The sequence below is a fragment of the Lynx canadensis genome, chromosome B1 (assembly GCF_007474595.2).
Source record: "Lynx canadensis isolate LIC74 chromosome B1, mLynCan4.pri.v2, whole genome shotgun sequence".
NCBI lineage: Eukaryota > Metazoa > Chordata > Mammalia > Carnivora > Felidae > Lynx > Lynx canadensis.
In genome coordinates this window covers 71,892,333-71,917,574 of record NC_044306.2, presented here as the reverse complement: position 1 = coordinate 71,917,574, position 25,242 = coordinate 71,892,333, and the positions used below count along the sequence as shown (strand labels likewise).

General features: G+C 35.6%; 2 protein-coding genes across 4 annotated transcripts in view; one reads left to right on the top strand and one right to left on the bottom strand.

Moving 5' to 3' along the window:
• Positions 1-17,691, top strand: TDO2 (tryptophan 2,3-dioxygenase). Its single transcript, XM_030312854.1, has 12 exons — positions 1-100; positions 319-424; positions 2,030-2,120; positions 4,103-4,173; positions 5,728-5,855; positions 7,134-7,320; positions 8,567-8,674; positions 11,619-11,730; positions 13,230-13,287; positions 14,782-14,861; positions 15,729-15,819; positions 17,515-17,691. Exons 1-12 carry the CDS (start codon positions 66-68, stop codon positions 17,666-17,668), a joined length of 1,221 nt encoding a protein of 406 aa, XP_030168714.1. The 5' UTR covers positions 1-65; the 3' UTR covers positions 17,669-17,691.
• The window catches only part of CTSO (cathepsin O), a 21,284-nt gene continuing 13,589 nt past the window's right edge, over positions 17,548-25,242 (bottom strand). Inside the window, exons 7-8 of one of the 3 annotated variants that reach the window (XM_030312855.1) lie at positions 24,573-24,665; positions 17,548-18,410 (exon numbers count right to left, since the gene is read on the bottom strand). In XM_030312855.1, coding sequence (XP_030168715.1) covers positions 18,364-18,410; positions 24,573-24,665 — 140 coding nt within the window. In that variant the 3' untranslated portion in view covers positions 17,548-18,363. Of the gene's footprint in view, positions 18,411-21,633; positions 22,426-24,572; positions 24,666-25,242 lie in introns of those variants that run through there. The other 2 variants (XM_030312856.1, XM_030312857.1) reach the window with 2 other exon arrangements.

The following is a 25,242-nucleotide window of genomic DNA, read 5'->3' as shown; positions in this document are numbered from 1 at the left end:
GAAGGTCAGTGATATCACCTGTTCAGAGTCAAACCTTGGAGCTTCTCAGACGGTACATTTTCACCATGAGTGGGTGCCCATTTTTAGGAAACAACTTTGGGTGAGTATTTACCTCTATTTTAAGTATGGTTAGGCACTTAGAAATGCCAAGTAAGAACGCTTCAATTTCTGAATTTCAAACACATTGAAAATTGTCGCCCATATTCTCTTGTTAGAAAATCAACTTTAAAAACAGTAGGAGAATTTTGACTACTCATGTTGTTAGTTATCACGCTGTCTCAAGATCTGCTGTTTTCTCCTCACTTATTTAATCTGTAGATGTGCTTTTAAAAAATTGTCCATAGAAGGCAGTGAAGACGACAAATCACAAACCGGTGTGAATAGAGCCAGCAAAGGAGGACTTATCTACGGAAACTACCTGCATGTAAGTGGGAGAGCCCTTACAGTGCTCAGCCTCCATTGTTAGGTGCTAAATTCCACAAAGTGACATTTTCATGTTTTGGGATTTTTTGTGTTTTTTTTTCTCTCAGTCACCAAAAAGTTTTCTGGACCTAATGATATCCCTTTTCACGGAATGTATGCCTTTTCAGCTTTTTAAAGAATAATTCAAGAGACTCATATGTGAAAATTCACCTCTCTGGCAGAGATACAATAGAAGCAGAGGACATTATCTTGAGCAGAAGAGTGTAAATGATAAGATAAAGTGTAGATAACTGGCAGGCATTTCACAACTTGTGTAAATAAGACATAGTCACTAAATCCCAGCCTAGGTAATTGCGAATGTATCCAGAAAAATTCATTTATTAAATCCTTTATCATAAAGTAGAAATGTTGAAGGTACATGTTTTCTTGAAATCGTTAGTAAATGAAAGAGGGATATTACAAATGAGGTCTTTGGCAATAAGTCTGGGGTCAATTTACAGCGTGTTTGTCATATATATATATATATATATATATATATATATTTAATAGACTTTATTGACAGATTGGTTTCCATACAATACCCAGTGTTCATCCCAACAAGTGCCCTCCTCAATGCCCATCACCCACTTTTCCCTCCATATTTTTTAAGAAGTGAAATATTTAGACCCTTTGATGCTTTCATTGATGGGTTGCTGAGGATGAGCTGATAAAGAATGTTAAGATCTTCTTAGAATAGGCTCTTTAGGGAACAAAAGAGTGGAAGACAAACAGTGAGCTCAGCAAGTGACCAAATTTTTATCATACTCATTTCAAGAGGCAGAGGGATATGATTTCTCAGTGAGTGTAATGGTATTTTTTATGATAGAATCCTACCAAGTATAGTTTCTTCTGAAGAGAATAAAAATCATAAATTTAACTCATTCTTTATAAGATTCATGCACTGTTGAAAAAATAGATTGCTTCCTGAGAATTTGGGAACTGGGGAATTTTTTTTCAGTATCGTATTCTACTTTTTTTTTTTAATGTTTACTTAATTTTGAGAGAGAGAGTGAAAGAGAAAGAGAGAACGCAAGTGGGGGAGGGGCAGAAGGAGGGGGACAGGATTTGAAGGACTCATCCTGACAGTAGTTTCAGTGCAACAAGCACAATGTGGGGCTTGAACTCATGAACCCACGAGATCATGACTTGAGCCAAAGTTGGATGCTCAACTGACTGAGCCACCCAGGAGCCCCTTGTATTCTACTTCTTATTAAAATTAATAAAAAAAAAACAAACAAGTTTTGCAATTTCAAAATTAATCCTTCTTTTTTAAAATCTTTTTTAGCCTTATTGAAATATAACTGATGTATAACATTGTGTAAATTTGAAGTATATAACATGTTACTTTGACACACATATATTGCAAAATGATTACCATCATAACACTGGCTAACATCTGCATGGCGTCACATAATTACCATTTCTTCTTTGTGGTGAGGACATTTAGGACCTACTCTCTTAGCAACAGTTTATTAACTATAATCCCCATGCTATATATTAGATCCCCATGATTTATCCATCTTATGGAAGTTTATACAAAATTTGTTTTTCTATTTTTTGTTTAAAGTTGGAAAAGGTTTTGAACGCACAAGAACTTCAAAGTGAAATAAAAGGAAATAAAATCCATGATGAACATCTTTTTATCATAACTCATCAAGGTAAGTTGAACAAAAGGTTGGACAGTAACTATTCCACAGGCATTTCCCAACAATAATGAGGAAACCTACAATTCTTTTAACTATAAGATGGCCAAAGACTAAAAAATCCCTTCTGTTAGAAATCCTCGAGAATATTTTACTGCCAGGTAAATTCTCATAAGGCATCCTTCTAGGGTTTATAACTGTCTTCTTTATGTTTTTTTTTACTGTTATTTGGATCAGGGAGGACTTTCCCTTTTTCCTAAATCCAAGGAAACTTTCTGTCTCTTGTAATTCACAAAAAAATTGCAAGCTAACAAGTTACTACTTTTCAACTTAGAACTTTAAAAAACTATTTTCAAGAAATAGATCACTGAAATGTATTGTGACTTTACACAATCGTATATAAATCTGGTACTAAATGTAAATGTTAAATTTGCCTAAAATGTATGTTTATTCTCTCCAGACTTCTTACCTCTGGGCAGTGGCTTTTAACATAGGAATCCATGACTTTGGGAGTTTAGAAAGTCCCTGAACTCTTAAAATTGTGTTCAAAATTTCGTGAATATGTATCTTAAAGAGGTCCGTGACCCCAGAATATTAAAATTTACTCTAAGATTGTTGGTGTCATAATATTGTCGAATGTCTGACCATGACCAATGACTCATGGTAGCCAGTGCCCCATTTCTAAACATGCTTCTTTTTCCTACCAGTTCTTTGTATCTTTTCCTCAAATGGTTGTTTAACTGGCTGGTTAAAATGAGCAAGTCCTCAGAGTGAAAAAATAAAGATGGAAAATAAGTGGCTTGATATGTTGTTACTTCTCCTGTTTTCACGTTTACATTTTTATTGGTGACTTAGGCCAAGACAAAATCAGCAGAAGAGGAATTGTGGCAGGGTAGCACAAATTTGGGGACAGAAAATTGTTTAGAATCCCACCTCTACCATTATAAATAGTGTGACTTTGGTCAGGTGTCTTGACCAATGATTCTACTTCTCTGTCTATAAAATGGAGAGAATGACTTTATCTTCTTGTTCATAGAGTTCTTGTGAAGACGAAATGAGTTAATGTGCCTTGAGCCCTTAGCCCAAGGTATGGCACATAATAAGCATCCAAAAAATGGAAGTATCATTATTTGATAGGGAGACTTTCCTTCCATCCTTCAGCTACAACATGTGGTCAGTGGGTCACAGAACAAGCCACACAAAATAAAACTTGAAAAAAGATACAGAAACCAGTTAATAAATATTTGATTTGTTCTTTGTCCAAATATGAAAATTAAATCCCTGAAGGTCTCCTTAAATATAATTTAAAATTATAATTTGATTCCTCTCATTAGTACAGAAACATACTCTTTACCCAAACAATAGCACCAAATAGAATGCACTAGGCATCTCTAGGATTATTGATATTCTATACTCATGTAACAACTACACTGGCTATTTAATTCATTTATTCATAAAATAATTAGCCACGGTTTATCTTATGCCAAGCCCTGTCCTAGGTACTGAGGGGAGCAAAAGAGTATAATGAAGTTTTAGACCATTCATGAGCTTGTCCTCCCATAATATTCTAAGCCTCTAGAAACCAAAATTTTGTCATATTCATTAGGTTAGTGGCCGTTAATGTCTCAGTTTATAGATGGAGCTGGGTATCACTGCTTTTCCACACACCTTCAGCATCCGAACAGTAAGTTAGAATTAGATTGTGTGTTATATATTAAAAGACCTAGACAACATATTTGTTGAGAGAAATCAAAATAATAATAATGAATATAAAGCTTGCAGATAAAGTGACTGGCATATTAAAACATCGAAAAAAGAAGGCTATGATAACATTATGACTGATACACATTTTTAGCATAAAATAAGGCTGTATTGGCATTTATTATTTTTAAATGACATTTTATTTCTTTTTCAATGTGTTAGCCATATCTTTCATGCGATTCTGGTCAAGAAGTGTCCCATAACTTTTCAATTGACAATGATTTTTCTCGTTGCAGCTTATGAACTCTGGTTTAAGCAAATCCTCTGGGAATTAGATTCTGTCCGAGAGATCTTTCAGAATGGCCATGTGAGTTATTATATCACAATATTAGATTTATATATATATTTTTGGAGAATGTAGAAAAGTACTGTTAATTAGAAAAACTGAATACTAATGAGGGAATTATTACTTAGCAGAAACATTTAAAAAACTTTTCTGAGTGGACACGAATGTAGTGATACTTTCCCCATGCCATTGCTGCCTTCCAGCTACACATGGCTCTAAGGGTCCTTTCAAGTTTCAGTTTCAGGCCCCTTGTTTAGAACTTGATTTTTTTCCCCCTTGAAGAAAGTTGTTATGTATGATGGTAGATTGCCAATATAGCTAATATAGATCCTTTAGTTAAAAGGTATCAGGATTGTATTTCTTTTCTTTTCTTTTTTAATGTTTATTTTTGAGAGCGAGAGAGAGACAGAGGGAGAGAGAGAGAGAAAGCATGAGCAAGGGAAGGAGGGCAGAGAGAGGGAGACACAGAATCCAAAGTAGGCTCTAGGCTCTCTGAGCTGTCAGCACAGACAGCGATGTGGGGCCTGAACTCACAAACTGTGAGATCATGACCTGAGCCAAAGTCAGACACTTAACCGACTGAGCCACCCAGACGCCCCTCAGGATTGTATTTGTAATGAATATTTGCTGTAGGAAGATAGGAACAATGATGAGGAAGTGAAACAGTAAGAAAGGAAGAGGCAGGAAGAGAGTAGTAGAAGAAAGAAAAAGAGAAAAGAGAAGAGGAAGAAGGGAATACAGAGGGAAAGTCTGGAGAGGCTCAAGAGTGGGAGGAGAGCAGAGCAGAGCTGAAGGGCACTTTCCCACCTCCCAGCCTGCCTCTTGCTCCCACACACCTTCCCCAAGCAGCACACAGCCTGAGGTCCTTGCCTTTGAGCCCCTGCTCCTAGAGAACTCTGCACAGACAGTACTCTTCCTACACATATGTATACAATTCCCATTTATGTTAATGGCAACTTCTGGGCCCTCAGTAAAGAGCAGATTTGTCAAGGTGTTGCTTAACCCTAACACAGAAGTGTCCATGTTTCTTTGACCTGTATTTCTAGAAACAAACTAAGAGAGAAATTTACTTTGAAATCATTGGACATTGGGTTCCAAAATTGACTTCTCACTTGCTTCCGTATAATTTTCTATTTTAAGGAAAGACTAATGGGAGTGCCTGGGTGGCTCAGTCGGTTGAGCATCCGACTTCGGCTCAGGTCACGATCTCATGGTTTGTGGGTTCAAGCCCCACATTGGGCTCTGTGCTGACAGCTCAGAGCCTGGAGTCTGCTTAGGAATCTGTGTCTCCATCTCTCTTTTCACCTCCCCCACTCAGAGTCTGTCTCTCTCTGTGTCTCAAAAATAAATAAACGTTGAAAAAAAAAGACTACCGATTCCAATTTTGCACACAATCTTTGCACACAACTTATAGTTGCTATTCATATTCAATATATATGGATGGCAAATGTTAATTCCAGTGTTCCTCTTTAAAATAGAGAGAAAGTTAATAGGAATGCACTGTGGTTTGTAGTCTATCTTGTATCTTCTAGAAATCAGAACTGATTACTCGATGTTTCATTTCTTAACTCTCAGGTTAGGGATGAAAGGAACATGCTTAAGGTTGTTACTCGAATGCACCGAGTGGCAGTGATCCTTAAGCTACTGGTGCAGCAATTTTCTGTTCTGGAAACGATGACAGCCTTGGACTTCAATGATTTCAGGTGTGTACATGTGGCTTTGTAATAATGCAGCGCGGTTTACCTTTCCATTCCAGTGGGGTAAGAAGAGAACATGTGTGCCATGTGCTGTGTGAGTAAGGAGCCTGTCCTCCTGACCCTGTGTCACTATAAACATGCGGGGATCTTAATCTCAAAGCATTTGAGAAGTTATTAAAAATCATTCATCACTCACTTTTACATATGGACATAATATTATGATCGCTTAATTTCAATTCATTTTTTGTGCCCTGTTTTTATCTCAAAAGAACGTTACACTTGATCTTAGCCAAAAGGCCAAGAAGCCACTGCAATGAATTTTAGACAACTTATCAAAATGGCTAACGTGGCTGATACAATACATAGAACTAAATTAAAAAGAAATTAAAAACTAAAAATAAAAGGGAAACAAGAGTTGATGGGATGCCTGTCAGCAAAACTGTCAGTTTAAGTTATGAATTGAACTATAAATGTTAGCTGTGCATTTCCAGGCAGGCAAAGCCATATTTATACTTTTTAAAAGGCTTTTTTCATGCCAAAATTTGAGAAGAGATTTTCTTTAAGAGTACCAGGTGAATTTAATGATGTAATAGGCTGTCTCCAACATGTGTGACAGTCAGGGGTTTAAAAATCCCTTGTGGTGGATTTAAAAATTTGAAGTCTTACAACCAATTAGATGAAGGAAGCTTAGAAGGAGAGAAGAGTTTGGGTGGTTGTAGGGTGGGATAAGAACATTTTTGGATTGCCTGTTTTGTGTGAGGCAATATCTCATTTATTTTACTGGTAGGATCTCGTTGGTATACTTAATACTAAGTAGTGAGATCAATAATAACATCCAAGAATATAAATTTTAAGAGGGATTAAATAATATTTATAAAGAATCTTTCAGCACTATAGAATAAAAATACTGTTGTTCAATGTACACCTGTCTTTACCTTAGGAAACAAATTGGTACACAAACACATAAGCATATATGTATCTATACATGTGTGTGTATATATATATATATAAAACACACACACATATATGCCATTTCCCAAACGATATAAACATGCCGTCTTTAAATTGATTAACTGACAGCAACAGTGATGTTTAGGTAGCTCAATTTTCTTTCTTTGGGAAGATCAAACCCCAGGTCCAACTCTAGGCAGTTATGTGTTCTCGGTGATGTCCAAGAGAGTAAAACTAACGATCTTTCACAACAGAAGAAAGCATTACAGTGATTTACAATGTCAACTCCTGTCATCTTTCTTTTCTCTTCCCTTCCTCCTTTTATTCTCAAAGAGAGTACTTGTCTCCAGCCTCAGGCTTCCAGAGTTTGCAATTCCGACTGTTAGAAAACAAGATAGGTGTTCTTCAGAGTTTGAGGGTCCCTTACAACAGAAGACATTATCGTGATAACTTCAGAGGAGAAGATAATGAACTGCTACTTAAATCCGAGCAGGAAAAAACACTACTTCAACTAGTGGAGGTACATGCTCAAATACTGTCTCTAAAGTCTAACTCCCCACATCTTGTTAATTGCGCTTCTGCTACAAGGAAGTTTTAAAACTCAAAGGTTTTGTCACATTCATGGTAAATAAGAACAGAAGGACTTTAAAGGAATGCTTCAACTCAAGTAATTGAAATATTTAAACTATTAAGAACTCCCTTGAGAATTTCAGAAATATTTATATAACAACTCTATGTTAATATTTAATCGCCTTCTTATCTTATAAAACAATTCCTTTAAACAACCCTGTTAAACAACATTTAACTAGCTGATTTTAACACCGAGTGTAGTTAATTATTCAGTGAGCTTTATTCTCTAAAATATTCCATTATTGAAAAGTTCCACAAGTTGTGTGTTTTTCTCAATTAAACTAAATTACTAAGAGTATAATCTTCAGAATTTGTTCCTTTCATATCTTTATTCCCCATGGGTCTATAAAAGGTCTTGAGGGATTACTGTTTTTTCACAAGTAAATTATTAAATAAAGATTATATGGTCTTGATTTCCTTCACAAGGGTTTTTCCTTTGCAAATTAAAAATTTCTTTTAGTGACTTATACTTTGCACACGGATCCCCTGGGTATTGTAAATGTGGACTTAGGTTAATATAGTATATATAACTCCAAATAACAGCTCATAAAGATACGGAGGGAAAGAGTCACAAAGTTAATTTCAAAACCAAAAATAGGTCAGATGAGAATCCATAGGTGCACAAATTTTGTTTCATTTCTACATTAAAAAGTCTTGTATATGTAAAAAAAAAAAAAAGGTTTGTGGACTCTTAAAATAACTGAGTGTTTAGTTGATTTCAGATTTCAAAGTTGCCTAGATACCATGCTCCTACATTTAGAAGAGAGCATATGATATGCATGTCATAATTCCTTCATATCCTAAGACATAAGGTATTTTGAGAATAAACCAGAAGACTTCATTAAAACAACATTTAGATATGTTCATAGACTTATAGAACAAAATTGGAATCTGTAATAACACATTTCTTAATAAATACAGAGTAAATATTATTAATATGATTGCTTTAAAGATTAAGAAATGAAATGTAATAAATTGCTATTCATTAAATGAATAAATTTAAGGGAAAGAGAAATATTTATATACAAAAAAACTTATGACATACTTCCCATTTCAAGTTCATAGATGTTAAGTACAATGTATTTTATATATTTGAAATTTTATAATATATTTACTTAAAAAAAATAATACTTCAGGCATGGCTGGAAAGAACACCAGGTTTAGAGCCACATGGATTTAACTTCTGGGGAAAGCTTGAAAACAACATTCTCAAGGGCCTGGAAGAAGAATTCACAAGAATTCAGGTACTTATGATGCCATAAGTAAATATATTTACTACAGATGAAGTATTGAAAATTCTATTTAACAAATCCCTAATTTTCTTTTAAACGTTCATTTTTCTTATATTCTTTTTCTTTCACAAATGCATCTACACAAAATATTTTACATGGTTGATTTTATTTTATTTATGTACAATAGAAATTAAAGTAATAAGTTCATTCTGGGCAAGATTTTGTGTTTGATAAATATATAAGATTAATAGACCTTTTTTATTTCTATCAAAAATTTCATATCATGACCAATTCTAGACAGAAGTAGGCTCACAGAAGACCAGTCAACCAAAGATATCCTGGGTCCTTCTTAACTGCTGTCAGTTACAAATTTCTTTCACTTGAGAAAGATACTGTTGATTCCTCATTTCCCTCAAGCTACAGCCCCTCCGCCACCGTCCTCTCTTCATTACTAAATTTCTTGAAAGAATTATTTCAATTCTATGTCTGGAGAGGCTGTATCTGGAGAAGCTATATCAAGTAGTGCTTACAGCAGGGACGTTGAAATCTCATTGTATGGGTTCAAGTCCCACCTTCACCTCTTAATAACTGTAACATTGAACTTCTTCTGTTACTTAACCTCCCTTTGCTTCACTTTCACTAATGGTAAAACAGAAAATAAGAGTATCTACCTAGTAAAACAGAAAATAAGAGTATCTACCTTGTAGAGTTATTATGAGCATTTAATTAGATTAATATTGGTAAGGTATTTAGAACAGTAGTTAGCATAATTATTTCTTTTTCTTTCGTCTAATCCTCAACCCAGACCAGTCTATCTTCTTGTCCCATCATTCACAGATGGCCTCTAGGTATGTAAATTCAATGGCCATTTTTAATTTACTTGATCTCCTAGTGGCATTCAATAATAATGACTACTTATTCTTACTTGAATATTTTTTCCCCCTTGGATTTGGTACATAACATTCGGTCTTCCTTTAATTCTATGGCCCTATTGTCTTGATTTGTTTCCTTTATTGGCTCATTTTTCTTTCTCAGACCTGTGGGTGGTGGGATTTCACAATGCATTGGCTTAGACCCCTGTATTCTCTCTCTACTCTTTCCCTAGATGAACTCATTTATACTCACTGTTTCAATAGTTACTACTATGCCAATAACTCCCAAACATTTATCTCCAGCATTGATATCTCCTTTCATTTCAAATTACATATTTGACACCTTACTTTATAATTTCCTCCTAGTCCTCTCAAAAACATAATGATAAAACCAAACTTAAAAACAATTTTCTCTTCCTTCCTCTCTCATGTCAACTTAGTCTTCTACAAGTTGAAGAAGTTTTTCTCTTATAAACCATCTTGTTTGTCCAGTCTGAAATGTACAATTGATCTTTGGTACCTCCCTCTTGCTCAATCACTTCTTCAAGTTATCACCAAATCCTACCAATTTTACCTTCTAAATAGCTCTCAGATATCTCCATTGAATGTACCACCACCAATCAAGTGCAAACTATTACTTTTCACCTGGACTTATAATATTCTCTCAACTATTCTACACTTCTCCCCAATATGACTCCATCCCAATCTATTCTCCATACTGCAGTTGAAACAATCTTCTCAAAGGGCAGAACTGATCACATTTTGCTTTTGCATGAAACCCATGTCTCCCTATTGTTTTTAAAATGAAGATAAACGTCTTTAACATAGTCTTCAAGGTGTTTTCTGATCTCATGTTGTCCAACCATACTGAATTTCCTTAAGTTGAATTTAGTTCTTTGAATTTACCACCATCTCACAGTCTTTTTATATGTTTTTCTCTGGGCTTGGAATATTCTTCCGCAGGTGGCTCCTTCCCATTCTGCAGGTTGTGGCTCAAGGAAAACTCCTTCAGAAAGATCTCCCCTGACCTACTTATTACTATAATTTATCATGGCATTATGCTTCTCCTATATGCTACTATCAATGTGTGCAATGTAATGCCCAGGTGATTATTTGTGTGTCTTATTCCCATCAGATAATATGCACATGAGATCAGGGAACTCGATTTTTTTAAATGTATTTATTTATTTTGAGAGAGAGAGAGAGAGAGAGAGAGAGAGAGAGAGAGAGAAGGTGAGGGGCAAAGAGAGAGAGGGAGAGAAAGAGAATCCCAAGCAGACTCCTCACTGTCAGCACAGAGCCCAATGCAGGGCTCAAATGCACTATTGTAATATCACGACCTGAACCAAAACCAAGAGTCAGACACTTAACCAACTGAGCCACCCAAGCGCCCAAGGAACTCAATTTTTACTCACCTTATCTCTATCACCTTAGCATGACATTTACTAAATAAATGAATAATTAACTGACAATCATGTGCCTACAAGTTCTTACCACACGAGCCATCATTCAGACAAATGGAAAATAATTGAGTTAACTAATTTTTGTGTCAGCTCAATTAATTGAGTTATAAGTAAAGCATTTGTTGGAGGCAGAAGAGTAAGAATTTCCTGAAATGAATCAATAGATATCAAATGAACAAATATCTGAGGGTGAAAAGTATCTAAGAAATTATATTTATAAAATACTGAGTATAGAATATTAATAGAGTTAATAGTTTTCTGACTGGAAATTCTTAACTTTTCCTTTATTTCCTTTCCTGTGATAAAAAACTGTTGTCTAAAATTAGATCATTACCGACTACTCGTAGTTACTTCCGGTTTTGCCCAATCTGAGTCCATTTCTCATGATATTGATGAAAATCTCTCATGAGGTTAACAAATCACGTAAACTTAAATAAAAGGATAGAACCAGTGAGTGTCAAGAAGACCCATGTCATAATTTGTTGTGATATTAGATGTTACAGTAAGTTTTCCAAATATACCCTTTCTGCTCCTGGTGAGTCTATTTCTCACAAAAGATGTTTTCCAAAATAAGAATCTATGATCTCTCTTGGGAATATTAATGCAATATTTCTCCTAAAGGCTAAGGAAGAATCGGAGGAAAAGGAGGAACAAATGGCTGAATTTCGGAAACAAAAAGAGGTGTTACTCTCTTTATTTGATGAGAAACGTCATGAACATCTCCTCAGTAAAGGTATTTTATTCTAAGGATCCTTTTCCCGGAATGTATGCCTGTGAGCTCAAAATATCAAACCTCACGTGGGGGAAATAAAATGAAAATTTATATTCCACTTACAGAAACAAGAACTGGGTTCATTTTATCTGTTACAACCTTATGAAGAAGTTCACATGCTCAGTTCATCTTAAAGACTTTAGTCAGAAGCTTTTGTAATATGCGTCAGCCGCGCTGGATACCAAGAGAAATTGAATATGAGTTTGCAATTAGTTCACAGCCTAATAGGGATGGAAATGAAGACAATCGGTGTAATTGTAAACAGTACAGTAGCAGCAGGAGACCAAAAGAATAACTATTGTGAGGGCTGGGGTGGCTTGCCAGAGGAAAGAAGTTTCCCAAGCAGACCAGGGAAAGCACGTATTTAGCCCCTCTGGCATAATTAACATTGGGCTATTATTTTCTGAAACCAATTGACCAGTATAATCAATACTTTCATTATATAACTCTTTTATATGTTTAAAATTTTTGTGTTCATTTGTATTTGGACCTTTTATTATAAAGTACTTATATGCCTTACAAGTTATAAACTTATATAAGATATATATATATATATATATATATATATACACACATACACACACACAGGCAGAATAGAAGTAAATATTAATTTTTATAACATTAGTATAAGGCATAGCAGTATATGAAATTAGTATGAAATTCTGCAAACTTAAATGTTGTTAGGCCCAGTTTTCTATAAAACCTCTGTAAATAATAGCAAAATTTTGTTTTTCTGCCGATAGAGCAAAGCCTTTTATTAGAGCACACATATAAGATTTTGTTTTAATGTTTTACTTTACTTTTGAGAGAGAGAGAGAGAGAGAGAGAGTGGGAACGAGGGAGGGGCAGAGAGAGAGAGAGGGAGACACAGAATCCGAAGCAGGCTTCAGGCTCTGAGCTGTCAGCACAGAGCCAGATGTGGGACTGAAACTCACCAGCAGTGAGATCATGACTGAGCTGAAGTCAGATGCTTAACCAACTGAGCCACCCAGGCACCCCTATGAGATTTTATATAAGGGTTGTACTCCTTGAAGCTGAGTGATTTTAAGTAATCTAAGTGATTTTAAGTGAATCAGAAAATTACTTTCAAATGAACCTCAGAATGAATCTTATTTAACTTTTTTAAAAGTAAGTCATTTTACGGTTTGACTTGAAAAATATATGTATTTTATCATGGAAGTTAAGTGTTTTCTATATCAAGTTTTCCGAATATGATATTTAAAGGTTTTGAAAATTTAAAGTGCATATATATTACATATATATTTAAAGTGTGTATATGTATAATATGTATTACATATGTATTTAAAGTATGTATATATATGTTTGCTTTTTAAAATCTAAGGAATAAAAAATTTAAATAAAACTTTACATTTAAAACTTAATTATTTAAGGTGATGACCAAAATTAATATGACTGACCTAAATTTCTCATTAAATTAAAACTTGCTATATATCTTACAGGTGAAAGAAGACTGTCATACAGAGCACTTCAGGGGGCCTTGATGATATATTTTTACAGGTAAAAGCAAATTAGAAGAGTAGAAGCAGAAATTGAGGAGTGGATACAGATAACACAAAAAGTATAAAGCTTATTTTTTTAGCAGTCAATTCAATATGTAGCTACGCCATTTATTTCTATTTTCTTCACATGTTCTGTATGTTTTTTATCGTAAATATTGTTAATAAATATTTAGAGCATTAAAAAAAAAAGTATAAAGCTTAGGTGCCTGGGTGGCTCAGTTGGTTAAGCATCTGACTTCGGCTCAGGTCATGATCTTGTGGTTCGTAAATTCAAGTCTTAAGCCTGCTTCAGATTCTGTGTCTCCCTCTCTCTCTCTGTCCCTCCCCCATTCACACTCTGTCTCTTTCCCTCTCTCAAAAATAAATAAACATTAAAGCATAGAGCTCATAAATTGCAATCATAGTTTTAAAAAGTCATTTGGTTTGGGGTAAAACTTAGAAAATAATTATGAAAGTTCACTAGTTTTTTCTTTTAGATAGTATGAGTATAATTTTATCCCTATAGTGGGCAGAAATATACATATATACACACACTAGTTAATTAAATATCTTTGTAATTAAATTCCACAATACATCATACGACGTTAAGTGTCCTAAAAAGCCAAAGTGTAATCTACCTCAGAAACTCTGTCATAAAATGTGTCCCATCATTACACAAGGTTGTAGAGTTATTCCTATTTTATGAAATTAAAAAAACAACTGGGTAAAGTGAAAACACCTTTATAAATTGTTCTCTTTATCCTGCAACTTCAAGTAAAATTGTCTTCACTGTCTGAAGTGTTTGAGGTTTCTTTTAAATGTCCACCTACTCCCATAACGTGTATAAAGGCCTCATCTTCATGTGTCATAACTTAAATGTGTCAGAACAATGGAGAGCACACTAGCAAACATTAAAAACAGCAACAAAAGTAAAATCTCTGTTTATTGGGCCTCTTACTTGTGTTTATTTGATTTTTGTAATCTTCTTAAATTCATTTCTTCAGAAATATCAATAAAATCTTTTGACTCTTTTCCTAAATTCCTACTAAATCTGTGCCATTCAAGTTCACACCTTGGAAGCAGAAAATGTACTGAGATTTGTTGAATGATTAGAAGAAAGGACAAAACATATAGATTAGAGGAAATAAAGGGCAGTTTTTGTTTTTGTGTTTTAATATCTTTGCCCAGAAGAAGTTTTTGAGTGGTATTAGCTGGTGAATCTGAGATAGTGTATATTTACCGTTTAATAAGAATCAATGTTAGCTGTGACTCTGACTGGTTACTTCATGTACATTATATGGAATATTCTAGACTCTTTACACAAATGCTGTAAGATGAGCAGTAGTATCTTCATTTTTGAGATGAAGAAACTAAGACTGAGACAGTAATCCAGAGCTGCTACAGCTCTTAAGAGGCAAAGCTCACATTTGTTTCTGGGGCCAACAGATTAGAAAACTCCTGCCCCTCTGAACACCCTGGATTTGCTTCAATAGACTTATTATTTCTCCTTTAGGGAAGAGCCTAGATTCCAGGTCCCTTTTCAGTTGCTGACTTCTCTCATGGACATAGACGCACTCATGACCAAATGGAGATGTAAGTCTGCCCACACCTCCCAACATTACCACCCAGCCTTGATAATCCTTTTCCCCATCCTGTTTCTTTACTCCTTTTCTCTGTCTGCTCCTGTTCCCACTATCTTTTCTTTCCTCCTTTGTGTGGGAATGAGGTTTGTTTGTTTGTTTTTTTTTTTTTTACATCAGCCCGAGTTATTTATTTATTTATTTATTTTTCAAATCAGCCCAATTACTCTCTTCCAGGGCCATTTACCTGGTACACAGAACAGGCACAACACCTAGGGCCCAGAGTACCTTTAGGGGCCCATGAAAATGTATTATTTAATAATCAGAAGAAAAAGTTAACTATAGGTTAAAAAAAGTGTCAATATATAACCACAACTTATTCAGCTTTAAGCCAACACAATTTTAAAATATAATTTTATACACATGCACATATATACATATGTGTATGTTCATATATATAGGCATATGTGCATGTGTGTATATATACATATATATGTACATTTGTATATACACATATACATATATGTGTGTGTGTGTGTGTGTGTGTGTGTGTGTTTCATGGAAGAAGGGACCCATGCGTGAAGACAAAAGTGGCAAGGGCTCCTGAAAGTCATAATGTGGCCCTAAGCTTCCCTATTGTGTTCGCAGGCTAAACATAATGATGGATGGAGTCATATGCATGTAACCTGAACTAAGTGGGGTGCCAGGCAACCTACAGGTTTCATCTGGCTCTCACACGTAAACCTTCCATATGGCTAAGTGATGATAAGGTGTGAACCTTTTCTCAGAAGCAGTAATCATTACCAACCCCTTGTTTTTAGACCATTGTGGAACTAAAGGCAGAAAAATATCCATGGAGTTAATTTGTGTGTTTGCCTAGATAACCACGTGTGCATGGTGCACAGAATGCTGGGCAGCAAAGCTGGCACTGGTGGGTCCTCTGGTTATCAGTATCTGCGCTCAACAGTCAGGTAAGATGGGGAAATTCACCTGCTTTTCTTGGTGGAAGTCACTGATTTTTTGTTTCTCCGCATACATGTGCATTACCTAGGAAATGTGATTCATACTTGCTCCCATCTGAACCGCTGACAACACATTCATGCTGGCTAGATTAAGGTATTCCTATTAGAGAGGTCGTTGTAAAAATCCTTAGTCCTGGAAGTTCATCCTGAGATGAGATGGGGCAAGGTACCAGTGGCTGCATGACCTGTGAAGATATGAGGGAGTTCATCCACATAGGAATGTTTTCAACTCATTCTGGCCCAAGTTTGGACTAGACTCAAACACTTATCATTCATTCCACTAATGTCCTCGTGCCCAGGTGAATGACATAGTGAAAAAATAGTTTGTTCCCTGGTATGACTATTTTCTAAAAACTATTTCCATCTACTCCAGAGAGTGCCCAGAGAGTATTTACAAGAAAGGGGTCAATATTTATTTAGCACTTAAAACATGCTAGAGAGATTTCTAGGACATCTGTGTTCTTAACTCTCTTAATGTTCACAATATTACAGATGGATATAGAGATAGACATATATGAAAATAGGGAAACTTGCAAAGCTCTTTGGGAAAGGAGAATCAGCTCCAGAATAAATAGATATTCACATTTAGTCCCCAAAATTCTTTATATTGTACATGGCTTTCATCCCTATTCATCCCTATCCCAATTTCAGATTGACAAGTTATAAAACATGCATGTTCAATTTTTCATCATTTTTATAAATTTTCACTTTCCCTAGGAATAAACTCTAGACTAAAAGATTTATAAGATTCATAGGTTTGAATTTTCACAGTCCTTACAATACCTTCTCTTTCCCTGGGGATACATTCTCTAGGCATGAAACAGAACATGATTGCCTGTAGGACATGAACCCCCACATCAGTGGGTGGTGGGAATAATTAACACAACTAGCATTTCTAGCGTGTCATGATCTCATTATGTCTTTACAAAAGCCCAGTCAGAGGAAGGGATTGTACTTTTTATTTTACAGAGTTAGGGACCAAGACACTGAGGTTTAGACAACTTGTCCAAGATCACATGAGTTGCAAGTGACAGAGCAGAACTTGAACTCTAATTTAACCTCAAAGGCAAATGCTCTTCTGCTATAAAACTGCAACAGTTAAAACGTTTGACACACACAAGAGCTATTGTAAATGTTAAAACCACATTTATAGACATTTATTATGAATCTAAGATGGTACTTCAATTTATTAATCCATTCATGTCAGTTACTTGACAGCTATTTGGCAGGTGGAAAATATTTTCTGATGAACTAAGAATTTTGTGTGTTTTCATTTTTTAAAATTTTGCATACCCTCCTTTAAAAGTCAGACACAAGAACACACCCTTATCTTTATGAAGGTAGCATGACAATCATAAGACTCTAGGTTTTAATCTGAACCAACTTGGTCAGGATCAACGAAACATGTAATAATTGTTTTATGGCATGAACTTTGGATATGGAATGAAAATAAGGCCATCTTAATGATTATACTCCTTAACTATATATATGTATATATTATATATAATACATAAAAGGTAATTTATAATATATAAACATAATATTAAATACTAATTGTGGCAAAAAATCATGAAATTTTTTTGTTGAAAGATTTTAAATATTTCATGTCAATGAATCTACATCTGTATATTTGTGTTTTTCCAGTGACAGGTACAAGGTATTTGTAGATTTATTTAATCTTTCAACATATCTGGTTCCCCGACACTGGATACCGAAGATGAACCCAATTATTCATAAATTCCTTTACACGGCTGAATATTGTGACAGCTCTTACTTCAGCAGTGATGAATCAGATTAAACTCATCTCCAAATCTATGAAGACATCGATTTCTCAGTCTGTGTTTTTTAAAATTTTCTATGAGTTGTCATGATACATCAAGAGTCCCAGTGTAATATATGTATATATATATATAGGTAAGCATTGTGGTGCTCTGATTCAATTCTGTAAATAATTTTATTAACTCATTTTTGTAATAATGAATTAAAGAAATTAATTCAGCTGAATTGTAACATTGTACGTAGAAGGTTTTCCTATTAAAACCTCAATGTCCCCTAATAATTACACCTTAAGGTAAACCATTTAACATAATAATCATTATCTCATTTCGTACTTTAATAAGCTTGAAACTTCAGCAATTTCAAATACTTTGTGCAATAAAATGTGTCATTCTACACAAAGAGTTGTACAATCAAAAAGTTTAAGAGATATTTTGCCATATATTGTTTTGGAAACATTGCTCGTATTTATTAGGACTCTCGATGACCAATGACAGAAATCTATCTGAAGCTTGCCCAGAGGGGACTTGGCAATTACTGCACTAGCTCAAAGGATTGAGAGGAGCCTGGGGATGCATCCAGTTCCTGGAGTACCATATTCCTGGAACTTCTGAGGATCCTCTGTGTCTCATCTCTTCTTTTCTGTAGGTGTTGGCTTTATTCTTCCCTGTTGTAGGCCAGCTCCTTCCTTGGGCGAGGTTCCTGCTTCCAGCACCTCTAGACCAGAAAGGCAAAGGTGCTTTTCCAGTTCCAGTGCTCATGGTCTGGGAGGTATAGTCAACACAGGATTGAAGTGGACATGAGTGACAGTTCCCTGAACTTTCCAGAAGGGAGGAGAAAATAGACTAAACAGTGATTCAGTTCATTTCTAGTAAGTATTAGACCAAGAGTTTAGATCAGACAGGAGCTTTATTCTTTTTCTATATTGGCCTGGATATTGGCAATACTTAGTTAAATTTCTTTTATGAAGGGAGTGCAAAATATTATCAAAGGAATTTAAATGCCTATCAGCCTTGACCTAGGGTGGTTATCTATAAGCAAGCCGCAAATTCTTGATGAAATTGAACTATTCTTTGGTCTCAGTTACAAGTTTTATCTTATAAGGATCACGTCTAGTTTGTCTCTGGACAATTACATAGAATTGCTTTTACTTACAAGGCCCTAGCATGTTTGTGTGTGTGCGTGTATGTGTGTATGTGTGTGTGTGTACATGGGCACATGTACATAGTACCTGATTGTGGCTAAGCTGAAAATTATAGAGACAAGTAAAATGGTGGCTAAAAGCAATGGCTTGGGAGCTTGGGAGCAAATTCGGCACTGCCATTTATTAACTATCTGCTCTGGTACAAATTCCAGTTTAAGCCCCAGTTGACTATCCATATGACAGGGATAGAAATACCTCAACTTTTGCTTTTCTCATGCAGTAATAAAAAAAAAAATACATTAACAGACACTCTGTCACCAAGATGCCTTGGAATCTTAGAATGAATGCTATTTGTAAAGGTTTATTGTTTTAACAGACTAAATGATTTGACTTAGCTCTTTTTATTTTTACTTCTTGGTGTGATTAAACTATAGAGTTGTAAGAGTTTTTTTGTTTTTTTTTTTCCCAAAGGATATATTAGTAATTCTTAATGTAAAGTCAAAACAATTTATAATGCCAGTTTCTACCTGGGCTCCCATTCAAACTTGTTTCTAGTGTTAATGATAAGGATCCACTACAAATTAAAATTTTTAAAGGGGATGCAGAGTTTGTATAAAGTTGTGTAATTTAGTATTCACTTTGAGATCTTTAGTATCTTTTCCCTTTGTGAAATCACACCCAGGAACATCTTGATGATTTTCATTGTGACTCCCAATTATTATGTGAAAATTTCATTGCTTTTCTTTTAGTCTCACTGGGTGAACTTCAAGTAGCTAGTTAGGGCTGGAGCATGGCATAAGCCCATGTAGAACAGCAGAGACTGAGGTGAAGAAGGTAGAAAAGGGGCTTCTTTGTAAAAAGTATTTAAAAGAGTTGGCATGTTATCTTTTTTTTTTTTTTTAACGTTTATTTTGAGACAGAGAGACAGAACATGAACGGGGGAGGGTCAGAGAGAGAGGGAGACACAGAATACGAAACAGGCTCCAGGCTCTGAGCTGTCAGCACAGAGCCTGATGCGGGGCTCGAACTCACGGACCTCAAGATCATGACCTGAGCCAAAGTCGGATGCTTAACTGACTGAGCCACCCAGGTGCCCCAAGAGTTGGCATGTTATCTTTTAGGCATTACATAGCTCCCCAACGGTTTAAAGCAGGGGAATAACATGATAATAATGTCTCACAGAAATGCAAATCCAGGGAACACACGGTAAATCGATGATAATAACATCCGTCAGAATCACCTGGAGCACTAATTAAAACAAAGTGTTTCGTAAGTCCTCAAGTGGCTTCTGGTCTGGGGACTATACTTTGAGAACCTATGTATTAAGGGATATGGGGTCTGGTAAGTAGACTACTGACTAGTGGAGATAAGACATTTCTAAAGAACATGCATCTAGGAAAGGATGGTAGAAATGGAGAGGAGGTAGGGGGTTAAGTGATGGGTTACTAAAGTGTAGCTGACCTGATTAAATATCTAAAATTTCCCCCACTATGTTTGATTGGGTGATTACATAATGTTGATGATGTTAACCAAATAGAGACTCTAGGAGGTGCAGACATATTTTTATTTCATTTCGTTGTGTTTTGTTTTGTTTGTTCTTTGAAGGAGGGAAAGGGGAATAATTTTGGAGACATTGAGGTTAAGGTGTCTATGGAGAAAACCAAAAAATTGAATATATAGGTTTGGAGCCGAGAAAACATGTGAATGTAAAGCACATCAACACTGTGTTCACAAAATGTAGGCCTTACGCTTATCAAAAGAGTCTTTTTCACCCGAAGTCAAATATAGGTTGTTTTATTATAAATGCCATCAAAAGCCAGAACAGCTGAGAGGTATTATTCATTTTATAATTAAAAATCATTTAATATTTGAAAAAGATGATCAGAAGAGCACTTGTACAGAAGTCAGTAAATAAATACAAGCTAGATAAACCAGGACATGGTTCCTTTCTGACCTACTTGGCTAATGAAAATGTTAATCAGAATATCAATATTTTTCCTCCTGGAACGTTTCTACACCTGGGTCAACACACATTATTTTGAGATTGCTTTGGTTTGGTGTAAAACAAAGAAATACAGTGTTTTGTTTTGTTTTTTTCTTTTTGTAAGAAAGGGGATGGAGAAATAAAGATCAAAAGTAAGAGGAAAATGAGGCGTCCTCATTTTTTTTTAATGCTTATTTATTTCGAGAGAGAGAGAGAGAGAGCACGTGTGAGCAGGGTAGGCACAGAGACAGAGGGGAAGAGAGGAAGGACCCCAAGCAGGCTCCTCATTGTCAGGACAGGCCCAGATGTGGGGCTCAAACTCACGAACTGCAAGATTGCGATCTTAGCTGAAGTCAATTGGATGCTTAACCGACTGAGCCACCCAGGCGCCCCCTCAATTTTTTTAGAGGTTGCTGTTACGTCTAAAATTCTGTTTTTGTTAAGATATTCCACCTTAGAAAGCAACCATAAATTTCAGAAAAGTTTGCATATGCAATATTGGATATGATTTTCTTATATTAATCCATTTAATACTATGTATTGTGCTTCTGTTCACTGAGTAGGTCAGCTCTTATGCCCTGAGGCTCTTACACTCCCACATACCCACACATAATGACTTTTGTAAAAGAGAACACCAGCATCAAGAACCAGGAACCAGGAGGAAGGCAGAGATGCACAAAAATGTGGTTCTAATGGGAATCTGGAAAAAATAAGCAGAAGAGTGGGAAACCAGAGAGCCTGGGAAATTCAGTTTGGCTGAGACCTCAGACTGATGGGATTAGGCTTTGAAAGGGGTGGTGCCTAGGAATGGTGGGAGGAACCGAAAGGTGAGATCCTGGTTTGATAAAGGCTTAGAAACAAATGGAGCCAAATAAATGGTTATAAAATAGTAAAAATAGGAGACTTCTTTAGTCAGGGAAGTCAAGCCACTAGGAAAATTTAGGAGTGGCAGTAAAGAGTAAGAGAAAGAGAGTGGGAAAATGCATTGCTCCTCAACACAGGGAGAACAAACTAAGAAAAAAGACCCATTGGAATCCTATTGACAAAGTTTCCTAACAATAGTCGCTCAGACAATGCTACTTGAGTTTTTCCTACCATATAGCTGCCATATCGGTCCTTCAATTTCAATCTATTTCTCTTAAAAAGTGCCTTTCTCCTTTTGCTTCTTTATACATGACCTTTCTACAGTTCAAGGGGTATGCGTCTTTTGTGGAGGTAAAGCAATTGGCATTTCAAAATCCTTAAGAAATTCCATCTCGGTGGGCTGTGAATTGTGAGAAGCATACCCCGTTTTAGGCTGGCTTTCTTCTATATAAGTGTAAGCTAAGGCTAGTGATTATATTCTACAAAGGAAAAGCAATTCCTATCCCTTCTTTAATCTTACTAGAAGTATATCATTAAAACAAGCAAACCAACAATAATCAAACCAGATAAGTCTCTTCAAATTGAAGAAATTCTTAACCTGACCTTCATCCTAAAGTAGGAAACTCTTCCACAGATTACTTCCAGGCCACTGAGCTGATGGCCTACAGGCAAATAACACTGAGAATGAACTCTATGCTCCATTCCATTATGAACCTTCATTTTCGTAGTTGTCCCTTGATCTGCCCAACAAATCACACAAATACAGCAGAAACAGAATCTGCAATACCTAGAAAAAAAGAAATCATCAGTGCTAGTCTATTTCCTCCAAAAAATAATGGAATGATTATAGCTGTTAGGATAAATACGGCAACTTCAAAAGAAGATATTAGAAGACATGACTAATATTTTTGTTTCAAGAAACTACAAAAACCCCCCAAAGACTTATTACCTGAATAGATGAATATATCTGAAATCTTTATTGCACTCATATATATTGCTTAGAGGCAATACAATTATTTATAGGACTGTTTTAAATACAATTTGAAAATTCAAACTTGGAACTTGCACAAAATTTAAATAAATCACAAATGTGCTATGCTTTCTTGGCACACAAGACCATACATCTCAATATCATGGCGAAAGCAATAAACAGTCCATTTGAAGACTGGATTTCAGTGTAATTAGCTATGTATTTAAAATCTCTTGGGGCCATGGGCTGCTGTCTGTGTCATAACATCATTCATAAGAGAAATGTGATCATCACCAGGTATGAACTTTCAGGAAATACTCATTTTCAGGAAGGATTTGGATCCCTACATAATTACTAACCAGGCAAGCTTTGGAAAATCAAATTGGAAAACAGGTAGACAGGAGAAATTATTTCAACTCACCCTCAGTAGATGGGGGATGAAGAAGAGGTGTGTGTGGGGGGAGGGATACAGAGTCAAAATGAGGCAATTATGAATCAGTGTTGAATCATGTTCTTGCAACTCTCGTGCCAGAGCTCTGAAGCAGCCTAGATCCAAGCACCACCACTTTGACAGAGATCATTTATGTTTAGCAGCAGAAGTTCAATGGATGGCAGCAGTAATTTACCTGCAAGTTCCAGAAATGTGAAAGCCCCCGATGATGCTAAAAAGTGGAGGCCTGATTGGGTTGCTAGTGCTCTGGCTGGAAGATTTCTGTGAGGATCACTCTCCTTCATAAATAACTGAAGATAAATATTTTATTGGGGTGATAGAACAAATCATTGATTGACTCTCATGGATCCCACTTTATGCAACTATTGGCCAGGAGTCACTAGATTGAATCAAAATATAAACTGTCAAACTTTTCTGTACTCTCTTTTCTCAGTCTATCTGGAGGGTTCTACAACTTTTAAAAACCTGTATGCATGTTAGGAATCATTGTAATGAGAAATTAAATGATCACTTTCATATGTAATATAGTTTGGCTCAAACTTGATTCATAACTATGCTGATTTTCTAGATCAAAAACCTTAGAATATAGGTTTAAATAAGTTTTTAGAATACAGCATAAAATACCAAACTAGCTGTTTTAATTTTGGTTGTAGTTAATTACCAAAAAAAATTGTTATTCAGTAAGATAAGTATATTTGGTATTTGCTTTAGCCTCTCAATCCCAGTTCTTGTTTTGCTTGAATCTATAGGTGTGACAAGGGACATATTAAATCAGAGACCATCCTAATGCTCATATTTTCATGCATTTTGATACAAAGAAAAAGTGATTCTTGATAATCCTTGAGCGAATATGATAATGCACAAATTGAGGAAAATTCATACAGTTATATAAAATAAATTAGAACTAGGTGATGTTTTTGGAGAATTTTGGACTCCTAAGTTGATTATTTATATGGTGTTTGAAGTTAACTTCAGTAAATTATTACACCATTTTATCATATTTTACTCATTATATTTGTTTCCAGGGAAGTCTCTCCTCCTTTTCAAAATATGAACATATGCAATAGTGTGTCTTTTAAGAACACTATTTAATTAGGCTAATTAATTAATTTATTTTTGAGAGAGAGCAAGCACATGGGTGTGCATGCGCATGAACAGGGGAGGGGCATAAGGAGGGGCAGAGGGAGGGAGAGGGAGAGAGAGAGAGAGAGAGAGAGAGAGAGAGAGAGAGAGAGAGAGAATCTTAAGCAGGCTCCAGGCCCAGCAAGGAGCCCCACATGGGGCTCGATCTCATGACCACGAGATCATGACCTGAGCTGAAATTGAGTCAGATGCTTAACCGACTGAGCCACCCAGGTGCCCCAACACTATTTTATTTGTAACAGTTGGCTAAAGAATGAAAATTATTACTGTAAAAGTATACTATGGACTGGACAGATATATAATTTTAATATAGTCAAAGTATCTTCCTGTACATTTAGCCTGAAGTTTTAAACATCAATTCATGACTCACCACAAATATTGCCTCCCATTTTAACATGGGCATAGCCATCTACTCCCCATGAACTTCCCCATGAGTTCCGCACAATCCAATATGGAGTATTTCCTACAAGATATAAAATGGCAACAAGTCCTGAAAAACTCAGATTTTTTTGTGAATGCGTGTTTATTTAAAGGCTAGTTCTGGATAAGTATAGTAGCTCTGAGCAAAAGATTAAAAATGTAATGTTATGCTAATATATACTAGCCAAGTAAATCGGAGCTGTAGTTAGTGTCACACTCTAATAATGGAAAAACACACGTTTGAATTTGGATAGCATGAAATGAAAACATACACGCAATTCCAGGGAATTAGGAAAAGGGGGGTGGGGGGGAAGAACTGTTAGATATATATGATAAAATAATAAGCAGGTCTTTTTTCCCAACAAGTATTGTAAACATTCCAGGTGGAGAATGCACATTATTTAAATCAAGAATTATCATCATTTTAACAAGGTATTAATTGATCGGGGGGGGGGGGGGCATGACAGGGCATTTGTACCTGGAAGTCTACTGAAAAGCTGTAAGGGTCTCAGGAGGACTTAGGACATAGAACGACCAAATTTCAGCTTGGTTGATTGAATGACTGATTGATTTTTAAATGTTTTTATTTATTTTTGAGAGAGAGAGAGAGATAGAGTACT

Bases quoted from the DNA above. Each gene is read 5' to 3' on its own strand.
- TDO2 (XM_030312854.1), top strand. From the start codon at position 66: ATGAGTGGGTGCCCATTTTTAGGAAACAACTTTGG. The intron at 4,174-5,727 runs GTGAGTTATTAT...CTTAACTCTCAG, and splicing joins AGATCTTTCAGAATGGCCAT to GTTAGGGATGAAAGGAACAT. The intron at 5,856-7,133 runs GTGTGTACATGT...TTATTCTCAAAG, and splicing joins TTGGACTTCAATGATTTCAG to AGAGTACTTGTCTCCAGCCT.